Source organism: Vulpes vulpes, chromosome 9, assembly GCF_048418805.1.
Source record: "Vulpes vulpes isolate BD-2025 chromosome 9, VulVul3, whole genome shotgun sequence".
Lineage (NCBI taxonomy): Eukaryota > Metazoa > Chordata > Mammalia > Carnivora > Canidae > Vulpes > Vulpes vulpes.
In genome coordinates, this window is record NC_132788.1 from 59,752,929 (window position 1) to 59,772,049 (window position 19,121).

At 40.1% G+C, this 19,121-nt stretch overlaps 1 protein-coding gene and 1 pseudogene across 1 annotated transcript in view; one reads left to right on the forward strand and one right to left on the reverse strand.

Annotated features, from left to right (window-relative positions):
* Positions 1–18,840, reverse strand: part of SYN2 (synapsin II) — a 197,422-nt gene extending 178,582 nt beyond the window's left edge. Inside the window, exon 1 of the mRNA XM_072720275.1 lies at positions 18,256–18,840. Coding sequence (XP_072576376.1) covers positions 18,256–18,656 — 401 coding nt within the window. The 5' untranslated portion in view covers positions 18,657–18,840. The remainder of the gene's footprint in view (positions 1–18,255) is intronic.
* LOC112933739 (small ribosomal subunit protein uS10-like) lies at positions 12,820–13,170 on the forward strand (annotated as a pseudogene).
* Positions 18,841–19,121: the final 281 nt, after the last annotated feature.

Consider the following 19,121-nt stretch of genomic DNA (forward strand, 5'->3'; position numbering starts at 1 on the left):
CCTACAGAGTGTTGCTCTCATGGTGGGTGGGGTTATAATTTCCAAGATGTTGCCGGAGAGCACCACAGTCATCCTCCTATAAGTATTAATAAATTCCAAGATTAGAATTAGGCCTCCAAGATTAGAAAATCTTGAAGATCCAAAGAAGAAATCTAAAATGTGAATGTTTAGGCAATTTAAGAAGAGGTGAGAATAATATTTAGAGGAGTTTACAGTACCCCCAAGAAATTCATATTCCTTCAACAATTTTTTGAGGCCTACTATTGGCCAGTGTGCTAAAAGCTGAGGCAAAGAATGAAACATGGCCTTTGCCCTTAAAGAACTCACAGCCTAGTATAGACTTCACAGGTGTCAACCCTACTTGTAGTACGACTTTAGCTCAAAAGATCTGACTCTTGACTCCACAATCACAGAAGTTTTTGCTTAGACCAAATTCCCAAGAAGACATTCTAGCCACTGCTATCCATTCCTCTTCATCAATAATGAATGTCCCATTCAAAATCAAACGCACCAAGGGGCTCCTGGGTGGCTCAGTGGTTGAGTGTCTGTCTGAGTGTCTGCTCAAGGTGTGATCCCAGGGTCCTGGGATCAAGTTGCGCTTCAGGCTCCCCATAGGGAGCCTGCCTCTCTCTTTGTGTCTCTTATGAATAAATTAAAAACAAAACAAAAAACAAAATCAAACCACCAAGTAAGCAAATCTACAAATAAACTGCCAAAAGTCCAGAGCAACTGTTTCACACATTTATAAACAAACATTAGGGAAAACATTCAACCTTACCTGTACTCATAGAAATGCATGTTAAAACATTCAAATACTGCTTTTATACCTATTAACACAAAAAAATAATAATGGGCTGAAAGTGAGGTAAAAATGGTTGATGGACTATAAATTAGAAAAGGTTTTTATAGGAAGCAGTACAGAAATATCAAAAGCTATATATGTCATAAGTTTGTGTCAAGTAGTTACTTTCCTGAAAATTGAAAATGCCTATAGCCTTATTATGTAATAATCATGAAAAATTCTAAGTCAACACAGTTATCTAATAGAAATATAATTGGATAAATCATGGTACAACAGCTATGAGAAAATATGTAAGTAACAATATGTAAAAAGTATAAGCAGAAAAAATATGAAATTATAGTTAGACAACAATCACAATTACATAAAAAATATGTTTGCATATGGACAAATACATTGGAAGAGAATATAGAAAAATCTATAGAATATAGAAAATTGCTCTGTTGCTATGGTAAAATTATGAGAGAAATATGTCCTACTTAAAACTTTCTTTAATCATGTTGATATGTCAATAAATCCCACTTTACTACATTGCTTGTTTAATTGACTATCTTCCCAAATAAAGTATAAGCTTTGTGAAGACAGGTCAAAGTCTCTTATGCACAAGCATTACAGTACCACTTCCTACAGAATAATTCATGAAAGAATGAATGAAATACATAGGAAACACCTCACAATAAATACCCCCAAGGAGTGGAGGGGAAGTGGACCACTAAAAGTAAACAAAAGGCTGATCTCTATGTGTCTTTTTTAAGCTCTGAATATGGGAAAAGCCAAACCAACCACTAAAAAGTCTCTGGGAAGTCTTTATTTCCTCAAGGCCCCTGCCGAGATGCTCCTAAAGGGTCTGGAGAAAGACACAGGGTTCTGGGAAGTAGACACAGCAGTAGGGTACTTCCAGGATTTGAGAGGAACACATGGAATCAGAAGAGACAGGAGCTTCATATCCTTTCCCTACCCCTAAATGCACTGCCCTTTGACTCTCAGAACCTTGCATATAACTAAAGCTGGACTTAAGGGGTGGGATGTAGCAAGAGGGACAGGCTATGAGAAAAAAAAAAAAGGCAGAAAAAAATAGATCAGCAGGGAACAGTCTTTTTAGTAGGAACTTAAGTCTGTGACCACCTGGAACTCTGGCTAAGAAATAAATTTCCAGGTACAAAGAAAAATAAGAAGCTTTAAAGGAACTGGGCTCTGGAGTGAAAATCTCCTTTCTTGACAACTTAAAATCAGTCTGAAATATACCAAAGACACGAGAAGGATTCTAAGTCATAAAAATATTATAAGCATTAACAAAAACACATTGGGGAAAGGAGCTAATCTTTAAGTTGTTTTTCAACCAACCTACGCAGCACCTGTCACAGACCATACAGGCTCTTTCCAGCTTAAGCAATTTTTTTATCCATCCTCAGTGCTTTTAGGCAAAAGTGTCAAAATTGACTAATGTAGAGCTCAGAAAGGAGTTTAGCTGCATAGAGAAAAGGGGCACTGAGTATGGAAAAAAGAACACAAAGAAAAATCTAGATTTTAGATGTAGCTCTACTTATTTCAAGTTGTAACTATAAGTGAATCACAATCTACCTGAGCCTTGGTTTCCTAATTATAACAGGAAGTTATACCAGCTTACAAGGTTAAGGTAACAACTAAGTGAAGTGACACATGCAAGTCAGAGTACATAATAAATAATAAAGTTTTATTTAAATGTATGACCTTATTACAGAATCTTTAAATGCTACAATTTCCTTCCAGGGTCAAAGTTAAGTTGTGTGCATTTTTTTTCCAAGCAAATCTGAATGCATTAGCTATTTGAAAGCTACAGGAAAATCAGTCTTATCCCACTTTGCCAAGTCAACTCACAGTTTATTCTTTCAAAGCGTAGACTTTTCATGTGAGCAAGTGGCAATAAAGAATGATTCTCCTTTTCCCCAATCTGAGTGCTGAAATTCCACTATTCATTAGATAGGATTAGAGTTTTTCTATTTTCCAGATCCTTTTATGAAAAAAGCAAAAACCTATGAAAAGGAATTGCCAATAACCATTAACAACTCCTGGCTAAGCAAAAATTAACTCCGTCTGCTGAAAATTAAAGACTAGGAAATAGGGATGCCAACAATAATTTGGCTTAAAATTCCCAAGAACCTCCTAACTTCAAGGAATTTCCAACCACCAAAATTTCCCCAATTCCCACATTTCAGCACCTAAAATTCACTCATACTAGTTCTTACACTGAAAAATAAGACCTCATGTCCCAGTTTTGTTTCAGAAAATATGTTTACCTCTGGAATGGGTCCCAGGTCATTTATAGGACATATGTCCATGGACACAGAATGAAATGCATCAACAGGGAGAGAAGGCACAGAAAAGCAAAAAAAAAAAAAAAAAAAGATTAAATTAAAAATCACCACCTCCACAGTTTTGAGTATAATCAACTGCCCTGATTCTAGGAAAAATATATTTGCTTCCCTAAACTCCTACTTCTCATAACTGTCCATGACAATACTTAAGAGGAAATTGAGAAATTCTTCCTTATATCAACTCTCAATCCCACCTGTTGCAATAGTTTCAATCCATATATATTTAAATCTATATGGTACAGTTTGCAACTTGACCTCTCAACAATCTTATGAAGAAAGAAGGACAGGTATTATTATTACAATTTTAAGGATGAGGAAATTGAGGTTCAGAAACTTGTTATGCCTGAATTCACCCAGACCATGACTCCAAATCTATGCTTTACAGAACAACATGGTGCTTCCCTAAGGTCTTTTGGCTCCATTCTTTCTGAAGAATACCAGTCTCAATCTTCCTGTCATCACCTTCCATGACAATGTTCACTAGCTTTTTGTGTTAGAACCCAGAAGTTTCTGCAAGAGAACCTCCAGGTAGCATTAAAGAGAAATCATTAAGCTAAACACCCTCGGAAAACAAAGAAGTTTGTTAAATGGCTGGAAGAACTGATATTCTTGCCCATGTCATTTAAGCTTCCAACTAGATTAGCCATCCACCTACTTCTATGGCACTTGCAACTCAGTACAGGAAGCCCATAGTAAAGTATACAAGATCCAAAGCCAAAGATCTGAGTTCTAGTCCTGACTCTATCATTTCCTAGCTATGTGAGCTTGGGTAACGACCCCATCTTAATTCCTTTATACATAAAATGGGAATAACATTAATTGTGCCCCACAATTTATGTATACAATGGAATATTACTCAGCCATTAGAAATGACAAATACCCACCATTTGCTTCAACGTGGATGGAACTGATAGGTATTATGCTGAGTGAAGTAAGTCAATCAGAGAAGGACAAACATTATATGTTCTCATTCATTTGGGAAATATAAATAATAGTGAAAGAGAACATAAGGGAAGGGAGAAGAAGTGTGTGGGAAATATCAGAAAGGGAGACAGAACATAAAGACTCCTAACTCTGGGAAACAAACTAGGGGTGGTGGAAGGGGAGGAGGGCGGGGGGTGGGGGTGAATGGGTGATGGGCACTGAGGGGGGCACTTGACGGGATGAGCACTGGGTGTTATTCTGTATGTTGGCAAATTGAACACCAATAAAAAATAAATTTATTATAAAAAAATAAAATAAAATAAAATTTAAGATTAATTGTTCCAAAAAAAATTGTGCCCCACAAATACTATTGTGTGGTGGATTAAATGAGACAATGGATGTGGTAAGACTCAAAGAATAAAACTTCTACAAATAAGCCATCTCAAAAACATCTTCCCCAGAGGCTGTTTCAAAACACTAGTAATCAGTGTTTTCTAAACTATATGGAACAAAACTAATACAACCAAAATGAAGGAATATTCATCTAGGTTGTCCTATTTTTCAAAATTATTTTTAGTGTCATAGAAATCTGTCTACAAATTATTTTACTTGATTTGAAGTCTTCTATAAATACTCATATGGTAAGCTGTTGTCTTAAAGCTGCTGTGAAAATCTGCTCATCATGGTAGAACATTACTGAAATCTCCATGTCCCAGACACTGCATTAGACATTTTCAGTTTACTTTGACTGTCATAAGAATCTTTTGAGATATGTCTTATTTCCTCTTTATAGATGAAGAAACTGAAGTTCAGAGAGAACAAGAAATTACCCAAAGTCAAATGTGTGTCATTGTCATTGAGGATAAGAAACATCAAGGTGTTTAGTGTCAAGAAATTTGAAACACAATTTATCTAGTGTTTTCACAGTATATTCGGTAAGAGACTGGACTCAGAGCCGGACTACCTGGGTTCAAACCCTGGACTCACTATGAGCTTTAGTTTCTTCATTTGTAAAATTAAGTTCATAACAATAATCTATTTCATAACCTAGTAAATAAGTTAACACATCTACTTAGAACAGCACCTGCCTGTCACAGAGTATATCCAATATATGAGGTATTACCATCCATCATTTCTCCCACACTGCTTATCCAAACTTCTCCTCACTAATCACTCAGCCTTCAAAGGCTAGCTCAGATCTACCCTTCATGTGAAACATTTTCTGACTTCATCAGCCCATAGAAATTTCTTCCTTCTCTGAAAACCTCTATACTGTAGAAATCACTTGATTTCTAAGAGCTTCTGAAGATAGGTGATTTAACCCAAATCCCTAAATTTTGAAATAGAAATTGAAGCTTAAGGAGTTAAATTGCCTATGATGACACAAAAAAATTAATTGGCAGAGTAGACAATTGAATCTGGATATTTTAAATGCTTACAAAGCTCCTTCTACTATACTCTCCTTTTGTTTTGAGATTCTACACAACTTCTTAAAGCTGAAAGCATATATTCTATAATTAACTGATTTTAAGTATTTAACTGGCCTTGTGAGCTTCATGGCAACTAACACACTGAAGTTAGTAGCTGTTTGCTGATTGATTAGCAGATCAATCTTTCACTGAAGCCCTTTTGTCCAACAGTTAAGATGTTAATATTTTAACACTTTGCAGCATAGAATGCAACAGAACTTAAATTCTCACCATCAGGGAGTGATAGGGGCCAAAGAGGGAAACATATTCATATGTATCCCTAGAACTGCATTACAGAATTGCATTGTAGTGCACAAATTTGGAGCCCTGCACCATGAGACTTGAGGCACAGCATGCTCCAGCATGACTGCCCCTACACATACAGCTCCTCTCTGGATTATTATTGGAACCTGGAAGTATAAAAGAAACAGTCTTCAGTTGAGTTTTCATTATTAATATTAGGGCCCTTCAAGGATTTGAGTCCACAACAGAAAAAAGACACTTCAATTTCCTCCCACAAAGCCCAAGCCTCTTTTTGCAGGATAACCCCAGGCTAAAGTTATTGCATAAAGTTGCTAGGTCCCTTGAGCAGAGAAATAAATATGGGGTATATATCCTGGAAAGTTATTATATCTGTACTTAGGAGGACTGGAATGGAAGAATGGTCCTAGACAGAAGGAAAAAAGAAAGAACAGGCCCTAAAATTTGAGAAAGTCTAAACTAAACAAAGACATCTTAGTGCCTATGCTGAAAAGGGGGAAGAAATAGAGAGCAAATGGCTATTCTCCAGAAAACATGCATGGAGTGTTTATGCCCATCTAAAAAAAAGGGGGGGGGCGTTAGAGAGAGGAAGAATAGATACATCATCAACCTCTTGTAAGGGAGGCTAGTAATAATAATTAATGCTTTTATAGCATTTTATAATTTATAAAACATTTTTTAATATATCCCTTCTTAATGAATAGTCACTTCGGCTAATGCAGCTACTGTTTGTTTATATGTACAGGGAGCTGAAGAGTTGCTTTTGATCATCATTCATATGTTCATAATTTTTTCATAAGTCATTGATTGGTCCAACAAATAACTATTGAAAACTTTCTTTGTCATACCAAATGCTGGGATATCAATATTAAAGTTGTAGTCATTGTCCTCAAGAGGATCTCAGAGTTGAAGGTGAGGAGATGAGAAAATAAAATGTGATTATAACACAATAAATTGCTATGACATAACTAAGTATATTATGATTTCTAATACAAATTGAAAGAATTAAGAAATGAGTAAGTCTAGTCCTTGTTGACTCTTCAATAATCAACAACTGAATTGAATCTTGAAGATTATCCAGGCCAAAACACAGAAGAAGCCTTTCAGGTAGTAGGAGTAGTACAAATTTAGGGACATGGCAGATTCAGTTAAACCTAAGTAGTTGGTCATAGCTATCAAAGTGGGTGGGGAATCAAAAAAAGGTAGAACTGAAGAGGTAAGCAGAGTCAGATCATGAAAAGCTTACTATGTATTCAACAATTTTCAGTCACAATGCTGTTTAGTTCCTCAGAGTTATCCTTCAGATAATCCAAAAGAATTTTTTTCACTAAAGAGAAAGAAACAAGCAGCTTGAGTGTCCCACGATTGGATTGGTTTTTTGGGGTTTTTTTTTAAGACTTTATTTATTCATTCATGAGAGACACAGAGACATGGGCAGAAGGTAAAGCAGGCTCCTCAGGGGAGGCCCATGTGGGACTCGATCCTGGGACTCCAGGATCACAACCTGAGCCAAAGGCAGACGTTCAACCACTGAGCCACCCTGGCATCCCTAGAGTGTTTTATACTGAGGAAAAGATTTTTGGACGGTGGCGGGGGGTAGGGTGGGAGGCAGAATTAACTTCAAAAAAATGAGCTCCATGAGAGCCAAGTATCAACATAGGCTAGGGAAGAGAACCTCAGTCCTTAATTTTATTTCATCTGCTTTTACTCTGCTCAAAGTTGCATGGGCCAGATAATACTTTACAGTATTGAGGGCTGCTATGGCTCTCATTCAGAGTCAAATCTCTAAAGATTTATGATTTGGACTGATTGAAAACTGGTAACTAAGTTAATTTGTATTTCATACAGCGTAAGAGCAAAGGCATTCTAATGCTTGTATATACAGCGAATGAAGAGGATTTCCAACATAATAACATATACCTCTTATCCTAGAATACTTTTTTCTCACCCTTGTTCCTTTCTATCCCTTTTCTCATTCTCTGGATCTCTCTATCCTTAGCTCAATTTGGCAAAGATTTACTGAATTCAAACTATGTGTCAGACACTGCTGAATGCTAAGGATATAAAAATGAATAAAACACTAAGTCTGCTGCAAAGAATTCTCCATCACACAAATAGATCATTGTGTTGAGTCCAGTGATAAAGATATCCACATGATTGAAAGCATGGAGGGGACAGAGGTGTCTAATATATCCAGGGGGTAAGAGAAGACTTTCTGAAAAAAAAGGAAATATTCATCTCAGTCTCTAAGATATATGAGCTTACTCAAGAAAAAGAAGCAAAGAGAAAGATAGATAATTGCAGGAGGAGTGAACAGCATAAACAAGGACAAGGGAAAGGAATGCCATAATGTGTGTATGGAACTACAAATAGTTCAATAGTGCTGTAAATTGAAGTTTAGGGATGGAAATGGTTAGCAGATTGGACAAGAACGCATGGGTCAAATCACAGGAAGGTGATGAACTTCACCTATCAGAAATGGGATAGGACACAAAAAGCTTTAAGAAAAGGAATAAGTCAGATTCATATTTTAAATAGTTCATTCAAGCTATTAAGTAAAAACCATGATGAGACTTACAAGTTCTAGGTAAAATTAATGAGAACTTGAATAAGCAACCATCAGTGTGTCAGTGTCCTCAGTTGAGACAGAGAATATGAAAAGAGCTAGAATAGGAGGAGAGATAAGGTCTTCAATACTGGAGCAAATGATCCTGAGTTACTTTCAACCACCCTAATGGAGACATCCAGTAGGCAACTAACCATGTGTGTAAAGGTCCGGACAAGTTCTGGTCTAAAGATGGAGATTTGGAAACTGATTGCATTTAGGAGGTTAACTGACATCTTGAGAGTAGATGGGAAAGTATGCAGAGTGAAAAAAAGAAGTGGGAAGAAGATGGGACTCTGAGGAAAACTTAATGAGGTAAGCAAAGAAAAAGAACACAAAGAGTAAGAAGGAACTTTAAAAAGACAGGTATGAACAAAGATTGCCATATTCAGATGCCAAGGGACTTCTAAATGGAAGATAAACAGTGTCAAGCCAATCCGTGAAAGGATAAATTGACATCTTCCTTTGGATTTAGCAATGAGATAACCTAGCAAGAACAATTTCAGTATTATGGAGATGGAAGATGTCAGTGCAGGAGGGGAAATATATGATAAGAAAGTAGAGACAAGAGTGAGATTGCTATTTCCCATCTGGAAGAATGATTAAGAAGGTGGAGAGCACATTTTGCTTATTTATTTACAAGGACAGAGCAACCAGTAGAAAATGAGAGAATGAAAAGGAGGAAAAAGGGGTGAAATTTAGAGCAAAGACATGGAGAGCACAGAAGGGGTTGGGTCTTTTTTTAAACAAGGCGACGGCATCCTCATGCTCTGAGAATGGAATAAAGAAAATGAGCATTGAGGTAAGATAGAGAAGCAGAACAAGAGCATTCTACAGGAACTATGTAATAATAGCATGGAATCCTGAAAGTCATGTATGTGTTCAGAAGAGTGTAATCCAGGATATAGCCAAAGTTTAGGATTGAGAGTAGTGACAATGAAGCTGAAAAGATAAACTGGAGTAGGTTATAAATGAGCCTCATGAGCAACAATGTGTTGGAGAAGAATGTTAAAAAGAAAATTAACTCTGTAGTATTTGTGAATGCTTTTGCTTTAATACTATGAATGCAATGTCTGTGAAAAGAACACAGACACACCTTTTAAAGCCATTCTGTTTCTCTCTTCATTTCCCTCTGTAACCACTCTTCCCTAGTCACAAGTGAAACTGAAGCAGAGCTATTTTAGAATTTATTAAATCAGAATTTGAAGTCTTGTCCCTTATGGTTAAAATAGCTGAGCCAGGGGATCCCTGGGTGGCTCAGCAGTTTAGCGCCTGCCTTTGGCCCAGGGTATGATCCTGGAGTCCCGGGATCGAGTTCCGCATCAGGCTCCCTGCATGGAGCCTGCTTCTCCCTCTGCCTGTGTCTCTGCACCTCTCTCTCTCTCTCTCTCTCTCTCATGAATAAATATAAAAATCTTTTTAAAAAATAGCTGAGCCAAATGGGTAATATCTTTTTTTAAAAAAGTTAAATTATATTTCCTTTCAAAAAATACCAAAGAAAGCCTTCAAAAATTTTGCTTTTGAGCCAGTAGCCTTCAATTTAAAAAACATATAGATTCTTCATCCTTAAAGTGTGCACAATAGTCAAGAAAACTGCACACTAAAATTTGGGGAACTCAAAGGGACCAAAATAGGTTGGGTACCTGCTGTTGGAAACAGGGAAGAAAGCAACAATCAGTAGTATGGCTCTTTACTCTTTAGAAAGTGCTTTTCCAAAACTTTATTTTATTCAATTCTCACAACATAGCTATGAGATAGACATGTTTTTATCTCCATTTCACACATAAAGGAACTAATTTTTGTCTGTGTTATTCCAGAACCTAGAACAGTGTCTGGCATATGGTAAGTCTACAGTGAAAAAGGAAAAGGGGCTCAGAGAGGTTATGTAACTCTGATTAACGTCATATGGTTAAGGGTGGAGCCAGGTCTCAACCCTAGGTCTTCTGACCCTCACATTGTTTCATGGTACTGAAGAGAAGAAAAGAGTAAAATGATTGAATACAATCATAATCTGCTTTCCAATTTTACGTGAACTGATTACAATTTCAGAAATGCCTGCTGTTAAGCACAAACACCAAGGCCAGTATACTTCCTCCCACTATTCTTAGTCATGCTGCATTGGCATCTTTAGAGTTCAGAGATCTATAGTATTTGCTCACTCTTTATTCCCTCCATAGGTCACCTGCACTATTCTAAGTTACGTCCTCCTGCTGCACTATAGTAGTATCTGCAGAACAGAAAAGCCTTTTATATCATCCTCTCTTCTCTCTAGAAAGCTAAATGTAGCCTCTGGCATTCAATTGCATCTACGTGGAAAGTTAAAGGATGACAGACAATGCCACTCAATGATTATGCAGGTCTTATTCACAAGATTTTAGTGTGAATGCCATTAAACACCAAAAACAGGATGCAACATTCCATCCTGAGGCTACTATGTTTAACCACACCCTCACTCTGTAATGGATATGATCCTGAAAAAGCTGTGTACATATAAAATTTTTGTAAAATAATTTCAAAAGCAGTGGGGTGCTTACTATTTAAGCGAATTATGCAGTAAATTCTTTTGCAAAAGAAACCTTTTTTATAACAAAAAATTTTTCTGCTGGCAAATTCATCTTGTATGTGTGGGAATCTAACAATTAGGGTTTAGAACCTGACATTTCAGCTTAACAGCTATTTAATTTTGGACAAGTAACTACTTTTATGAGTTTGTTTATTCATCTATGAAATATTCTTTCTACTGTTTAGAATCACTGTGAGGATAAAATGAGATAATGTGTATCCATATGTTGTGTAAACTCCTTAGCATAGTATACATGGCAGGGATCAAGATATAAAGTCTGTCAGCCAATACTTCAACGTACGTATATAAAAGTTCTTAGATCAGGAAGAGGAATTTAACCACAAGTCCCTAAATCCCATCAAGAGGAGGTAAGAAAGAGGTACTGAATGGCAAGTACTCAAAGATGAGCCTTTCATCCAAAGACATGTTTAGTCACTTATTGACCTATGCCTCTTCTTCCACGGATTTACAAGCACTATGCCATAAAATATAAAGTTTTTTTTTTTAAAGAAAATGACACAAAAACTGTACCATGCAAATACAGTGGTACTATAAAGGATCTTACAGAATGTCTGTTTCAATCCTCTCATTGAACAGATTTTAGAAAATCAAAATCCAAAGAGGCAAAGTGATTTACCTAAGGATATACAATGGCACAAACATTTCTAACCACAGCTTCATTTTCTAGGACAGTCCACCTTTATGGATGCTAATTACCATACTATAATAAATCCTACTTAAACGTCCATCTTCTCCCCTACTGGACTGGAAGATCCTAGCAAACAAAGCCTATGTCCAACTTATTCTTATATCCCCAGCATGTGGCTTGTGTTAGGTGCTCCACTACATTGAATATACCCCAGTTAAAACTGTTTTACCAATTTGAGAGGAAGATATATAATTCTGGAAAACTTATCTTTTAGGCCTCCATTACTTTTCGCTTAGCAAGATACTGAAAAGGCTAATAATGTAACTACTGATCTGAACTTGGGTACAGAAAGACAAAAAGCAATCCCAGGTAGACAGGAACACTACTGTAAAAATGGGTCCCTGAAAGGTCATCATTATAGCACAGTACTACTAACTTTATTATATGTTGGACTTTGGTTACTGAGTTTCCTTCAACCATTTTACAATTACCTTTGCTGAAACAACAATAATACAATTAAGACAATGAAACTGCCAGTGTGGGGATCCCTGGGTGGCACAGCGGTTTGGCGCCTGCCTTTGGCCCAGGGCGCGATCCTGGAGACCCGGGATCGAATCCCATGTCGGGCTCCTGGTGCATGGAGCCTGCTTCTCCCTCTGCCTGTGTCTCTGCCTCTCTCTCTATCTCTCTGTGACTATCATAAATAAATAAAAATTAAAAAAAAAAAAAAAGAAACTGCCAGTGTGAATATAGTGTGATGCTCATGTGGCTCTTTTTAAAGTATTTACTAAGAATTCCACAATGAATCTTTATTTTTTTAAATATGTATTTATTTGAGAGAGAGCAGGAGTAGGGCAAAAGGGTGGAAGGAGAAGCAGACTTCCCCACTGAGTAGGGAATCTGATATGGGGCTCGATCCTAGGACCCTGAGATCATGATCTAAGCTAAAGACAGATGCTTAACTGACTGAGCCACCCAGCCAACCCCACAATGAATCTTTAAAAGTAGACAAAGACAAATTTTTAAGGAGAAAAGTATTAAATTTGAGAGCTCTGCCTAAAGAGTGATTGAAGAGTATCAATAGACCTCTTTGAGAAAGACGTGGTTCTAGCTACAGTGGAGTCCTGGATGCCCCTGCTCCTGCTCCTGCCTCACTGCTGTTTGAACAAATCAGTCAGGAAGCTGCTCCGCAATCATGGCTTTTAAAGGCACTGGGAAGACACCCTGGAACCAGAGGTGGCAATTCAGCAATTTAGAATTACTCTAGTTGCAACCTAAAATCTTCAAAGACGGTATGTGCTGACTTGATTAGAGATGAAAAGGAAAAAAATCTCAAAGTGAAAGGACCAGTCTGGATGCCTACCAAAACTCTCAGAATCACAAGAAAAATTGCGTGTGGTTAAAGCTCTAAGACCCAGGATTGTTTTCATATGACCATCTACAACAACCTATTGATCTGCACAGTCCTTCTGAGATTGTTAAGCAAATTACTTCCCTCACTATTGAGCCAGGAGTCAAGGTTGAAGTAACCATTGCAGATGCTTAAATCAACTTTTTAAATAAGTCATCAGTTAGAGAGAGAGAGAGAGAGAGAAGAAAGAAACTTGAGTTGGAGTCAGATAACTTCTAGTCCCCATTCTCTAACTTCTTATTGGACTTTGGCCAAATCTTTCCATTTTTCTACACTAGATAATCATTCAGGTTCTTTCAAGTTCAAATGTTATAATTATAAAGGCAAAAAGTCCCTATCAGTCCTTGAAAGAGTCAGGGATGGAGAAAGATAACAGGAAGGTAGAAAGATGGTAAAATAGAGGGATACTGTGGTATAGTGTGGGGAAAAGGCTTAGTAGAGAGCCTGAAGTTCTAGATTGTAGTTCTGGTTTTACCATTAATTATTTGAGGGTCCTTATCCTTGAACAAGTCACTTTCCCTCTTCAGATCAAGATTTCTCCCATTTATAAAAGTAGCCAGATGATCTTCCAGCTCTAATAATCTAGAATTCTAAGCTATAGCCTACTGCTATTATGAACAATGAAATTTTATGGAATCAGTATGTTTGTGTTCACAAGTCAGAAACAAGACAGATAAAATATTTAGTAGACAGAAGCTTCAATCCTCAGTTGAGTACCCCCATCCCAGCCCCGCCCAAGTTCTCAGCCTCTCACAAGCACTGGTCCAGACTACTGTACTTTGAATTCCCCTATTCTTAATGGTATGTCCCAAGATGGACCATTAAAGCATGGAAATAGGTGCTGCCTAGATAATGCATCAGTCTAGTCTCTTCACTGTCTCTCTTTGTTCTACCACTGTACTTTCCTTATACTAACCACTCTGGACTGAGCCAAACCGATCTCTTTTTATTCAAATTCTTCAAGGTTCAGTTCAAAACTCGATACTTGCATGAAGCATTCCCTTCTCACTATAGATCACATGTATTTTTCACTCTTTTAAACTTCTATAGTACTACAGTGTTGTGGTACAGATTCAATTATATTTGTAAAGAGCTTAGTACATTTCCCATTTGGCAATTGCTCAATAAATGATAATAACAATTGTTGCCACACCTTTATTACTAATCACATATCCTTTAAATCAGTGCATCTTACATTTAATGTGCATGTGAATCACCTGGATATTTATTTATGAAAATTATGATTCATTAGGTATGAAGACCTGATAATATATATCAAAGAATTCCGGGGCTGGGGCATCTGGGTGGTGTAGTCAGTTGAGCTGTTGAATGTTCGACTCTTGATTTCAGTTCAGATGGTGATCCCAGGGTCAAGGGTTCAAGCCCTGTGTTGTGCTCCAGAAGCAGTCTGCTTGAGATTCTCTCTCTCTCTCTCCCCTCTGCCCCTCCCACTTGTGCTATCAAAAATAAATAAATAAATCTTAAAAAAAAAAAATCTCCTGGTTGATGCCAAAATACAAGGGGTAGTTTTTACTCAACTTAAAAAAGTATTATATCTATCCATCTGAACAGAAAGATCTTAGAAGACAGATGCTATGTCTCCTTTATCTTAGCATATATACCCTATATAGAGAAGGTGTTCAATAAACACCTGTGGACTTACCGTATCTACAGTCCCTAGAACATCTAGATAAACTCTAGAATGCCTGTGCTATGCTGATTTTCAAATCAAACATTGGGACTTGCTAAGATGAAAAAGCTCACTTGGTCCCTGGAATTGGAATTGCTGAAAATGGAGACAGGGGAAAATCTGAGAGAAAACTTACCTCTTCACCAGTGAGAGTGCAATATACAGAAAAAAAACAACATTCAAATGGACATTTGTTCCTTGTTTAAGCACAAAGATAATTAGAGTTCAGTCTTAACTGCACTTTAAATTTAGGTATGGACCATAAAAGACGACATGCCTTTTCAGGCTATATATATATATATTTTTTTTTTTTTTTACACTAGTAATGATTACTAGTAAGGAGCTTGATTTCATTTTTTTAGTGGAGTAGATACATTTATCCAATGATTCTTTAGTGTACAATTAATCTAAAGATCTCAACCAACCAATGAGAACACATTTCAAGCAAGAGACTGAAACACCCTCCAATTTTTCCCATCAACTTAGTCATGGAAAAGTCCCCAAATTCCATTGCCAAAATTACACTGATAAAAAATTGGAGGAATCTGCTGTATATTAAGGTTGCCCTGAGAGGCTGCCTACTTTAAGCCCTTCTTTTAAATCTCCAATTATATAAGTGCTTATTAAAACCCTCTTTATTTTACATTCTGTAATTTAAATGGGACCAATATTCTTAAATTCTCCTAGGAGGCTACACTCTGACTTCCTATTCATGAGGAAAATAATATTGAGCATATATGATACCTGCTCACTGAATGCTATCTAGATAGCTTTAGCTGAGACAAATTTACTAAAATTTGCCATTAAAGCAAAAAGAACCTTTTTAAGTCACTACTTGTCATAAGCAGGCATCTGCTTCTTAACTTATAGAGAACTTTCAACAAAACCATTCAATGATATTTAACTGAGATGTTTTTAACAAATTTAGGCAAAAGACAAAATCTGTAATCCTGAGAATTGCTATTAAACACAGAAACAGAAAAGCGTGAAATACTGTCAAGCACTAGGCTCAAACTGGGTTTATGAGTTTTAATAAATCAATGTTATTACTTCAGAGAAAATCAGAAAACAGTTGGGAGTCAGCCCAAAGGAAAGTGGCTTCTATTACTTCCATCAGAAGTCTAGTCTCCAGGGCAAGGCAAATTCTCTGGTTCATGCCAGGCAGGCAGTCTTCCTAGAAAAAAAATAGTATCCAAAAAGAGTTTTGAATCCTAAGTTGCTGAAGCAGTTCATGCTAAACATTTATCATCAGCAGCCACATTATACCCATACAAATGAGTATCTTGCTATCTGTGGGTACCTAATTGGTAATTAAACCCAAAACAAATGCGTTCAACAGGATAGATCAAGACAAGGTACAGGAGTGTCAGATTCTTGCATAAAAAATGAAGCACCACTATCATTCCCACTTATCCCCTCCTTTTCCTGGCCTTTCTTGAAGACTCTTGTAAAGCTTTCTCCAATAACTCTGGTTCTCACAATCACTCTTTTATTGAATGCCTGAAACATTGGTCCAAAATAATAATTGTAGAATTGTTTTTTGTTAACTTTTCATGTTTCCGTTTTGTCTCCCAAATTTCAATGCTAGTTCTTAGTAAGACCCTACATTGCCTACCCTGTAGAAGGAGCCAATTAATATTGCCAATAATATAATTGCAAGGCAAAAATAGCATAGTGGAATGGCAGGCAATACTGGAGTCAAATGGGCCCAAGTTCAAATCCTTGGTCTACTACTTGCTGGCTGTATGACTGGGAACACATTACTCACCTGTTGTAAGCCTCAGTTTTGTGCTGAGAATTTAAGGAGATATATATTAGAGCACCTAGTAGAGGGTTTAACATATAACAGAAGCTCAATAAAGCTTGGTTACCTACCTTTCTCACTTAACGAGCACTTGTTGATTTGAACTAAGAGTAATCCTCCTAGGGAGCTACCAATGGTACCATTATATACTTTTATATTTTCCTCATACACTCTTGATGGTGTCTGTCATTTCCTAACGCGAGTCCCTTAAGATTTTTCTACTCCATTGTTCTGAGAAAAGGCAACTACACAAGCCACCCAAATGACTATTCAGACCAGTCATATTAGGGGCCAGCAGGAGTGCATCTCCACATCCACCTCCCACTTCCATTACACCCACGCCAGTACTCCCTCCCTCCAAGTCTCCCAGGGAGAAAAATGATAGAGAAAAGCAGTAAAGCAGCCAAAAGAGAAAATGGAGATAAACAGCTCTGTGGTTCCTCTGTGCCTCACTCTTGGGAGCAAGTGCTTGGGTCCAGTGTCTAACCCCAACCCTTGGGAGAAAGAAAAAAATAAAACCCTTCTCATACTCCTGAGGAAAAAGCAACCCAGATCCCTTGCCTCTTCATTTCTTCAAGCCCTTCAGTAGTCAATTTCTCCATCGCCACCCACCCCAGCCATCCCCTGGGCCAACTTTCTGCTACATAAAATAGAGTCTCTTTAAGCTGATTTGTCTTAAATGAACCCCATTCATGCTTTCACAAACTAAAGGTAACATTTTCCCCCCAGCCTTCACCATTCTAAGTTGGAATGTCCCTTAGAAGAAAAAAGAAAGAAAGGGGGAGTGGGGTGTGGAGGGGAAAGGAGAAAGGAAGAGGGGAAGAAAAGAAGAAAATTCTTGAAGTTGCTATCTCCTGCATTAAGGTAGATCTATTTGCGCTCTTTTAACCACACTGAATATTTGACCTCGGGCATCATCTTCCCGGCTGGAAAAACCCACCATCACTTTCACAACCTCCTCCTCCCCCACCCCCACCCCCCACACACACGTGTTTTTTTTGTTTGTTTTTTACTAAAACAAAAACAAACTCAAAAACTCACAAATCCCCTCCCTGCTGCGCAAAACATAAGAATTTTATTATTCTTCAACGGACTTCAGCCCCGCTCCCTGGGAACAAACCCCGGAACACCTGGGCTCTCACATCTGTCCTGTGACCAGCGTTGAGAACCACGCTGACACAAGGCCTCCCCCAGCCGGGTGAGCACTACCCCCACCCCCGTCACCCTCTTCCCGCAAAACACCCATTCCCACCGAAAATTCACGCAGCGCCTCACTATGTGGGAGGTCTTTTATTGGTCTTTAAGTGTTCCACCTGAGCTTTTCCGTGTCTTGGCTGAAAGTCGGCTCCGTCTCCCCACCCCCACCCCTTCAAAAAACAAAAAACAAAACCAAGCCGAACAAAACTCTATTTTTTTTTTTAAGACCCGACCCCGCCTGTTGTATAAAGTAGTTCGTGTCGTGAGGGCTGTGAGAAAATCGCGGCCGCGTCTCACCTCGGCATCCGCGTCTCCGGCGCCTCCGCCCCCCCGCCTCAGCACACGCACCGCCCGCCCGCGTCTCCCCGCTGCGGGACCCCGCGGACCCCCCTCCTCAGGGCTCAGAGACGATTCCCTGGCGCCCCGGGGCCACCGTCCCCGCGGCCTCCAGCTGCCCGCAGGCCCCGGGAGCCCCGGGAGCCCCGGGAGCCCCGAGCGGCGGCGGCGGCGGCGGCGGCCCGGCACCTACCAGTCGGTGTGCGGCTCGTCGACGACCAGCAGCACCTTGGCCTTCCTGGCGGCGGCGGGCGCGGGCGCGGGCGCGTCCACCAGGCCGGCCGAGGCGGCCGTCTGCTTCACCGCTTGGGACAGCGAGCTGAAGAAGCTGCTGCCCACCGACGGCGCCGCGGCCGCCTGCGGCGCGGGTTGCGGCGCGGGCGCCGGGGCCGGGGCCGGGGCCGGCAGCGGCCTCCGCTCGGGGCCCGGCGACGCGGCCGGGGGCGCCGAGGAGGCCGAGGCCGCGCCCGGACCGGGGGGCGGCGGCGGCGGCGGCTGCTGGGGCTCGGGCCGCTGCAGGTCGGTCATGTAGCCATTGGGCAGGTTGGCGATGAAGCTGCTGTCCGAGAGCCGGCGCCTCAGGAAGTTCATCATCTGGCTTGAGGGGCTGGGGGCGCGCGGGGCGGCGGGGCCGGGCGGCGCGGAAGGCGAGACTGAGGCAGCAGCGGCGGCGGCTGAGGCGCCGAGGCGGCTGAGGCTGCTGAGGCGCTGAGGCGGCCGGGTCCGCGGCGCACAAGCCCAGCAGACAGCCGCGGTGCACTGGGCCGGGCGGGCCGGGCGGCGCGAGGCTCCGCGCCAGGGGGAGGGCGGGGCCGGGGGCGGGGCCACCGCTAGCCCCGCCCCGCGCCGCAGAGCTGGCTCCGCCCCCGCCCCGCTGCCCCGGCGCCCGGCACGTCGCCGTGGGGGTCCCTGAGGGCCGGGGATCGCCCGCGCTCCTGCGGCCCGAGCGGAGCTCTGTGGAGAGAGCGTGGCAGACAGTCTTGCTCCCTGAGAATACGGAAAAGCGAGCCGAGACGCCTACCACCTTTTTGGTTGGGGATAAAAGAGCCGTGGCCCACC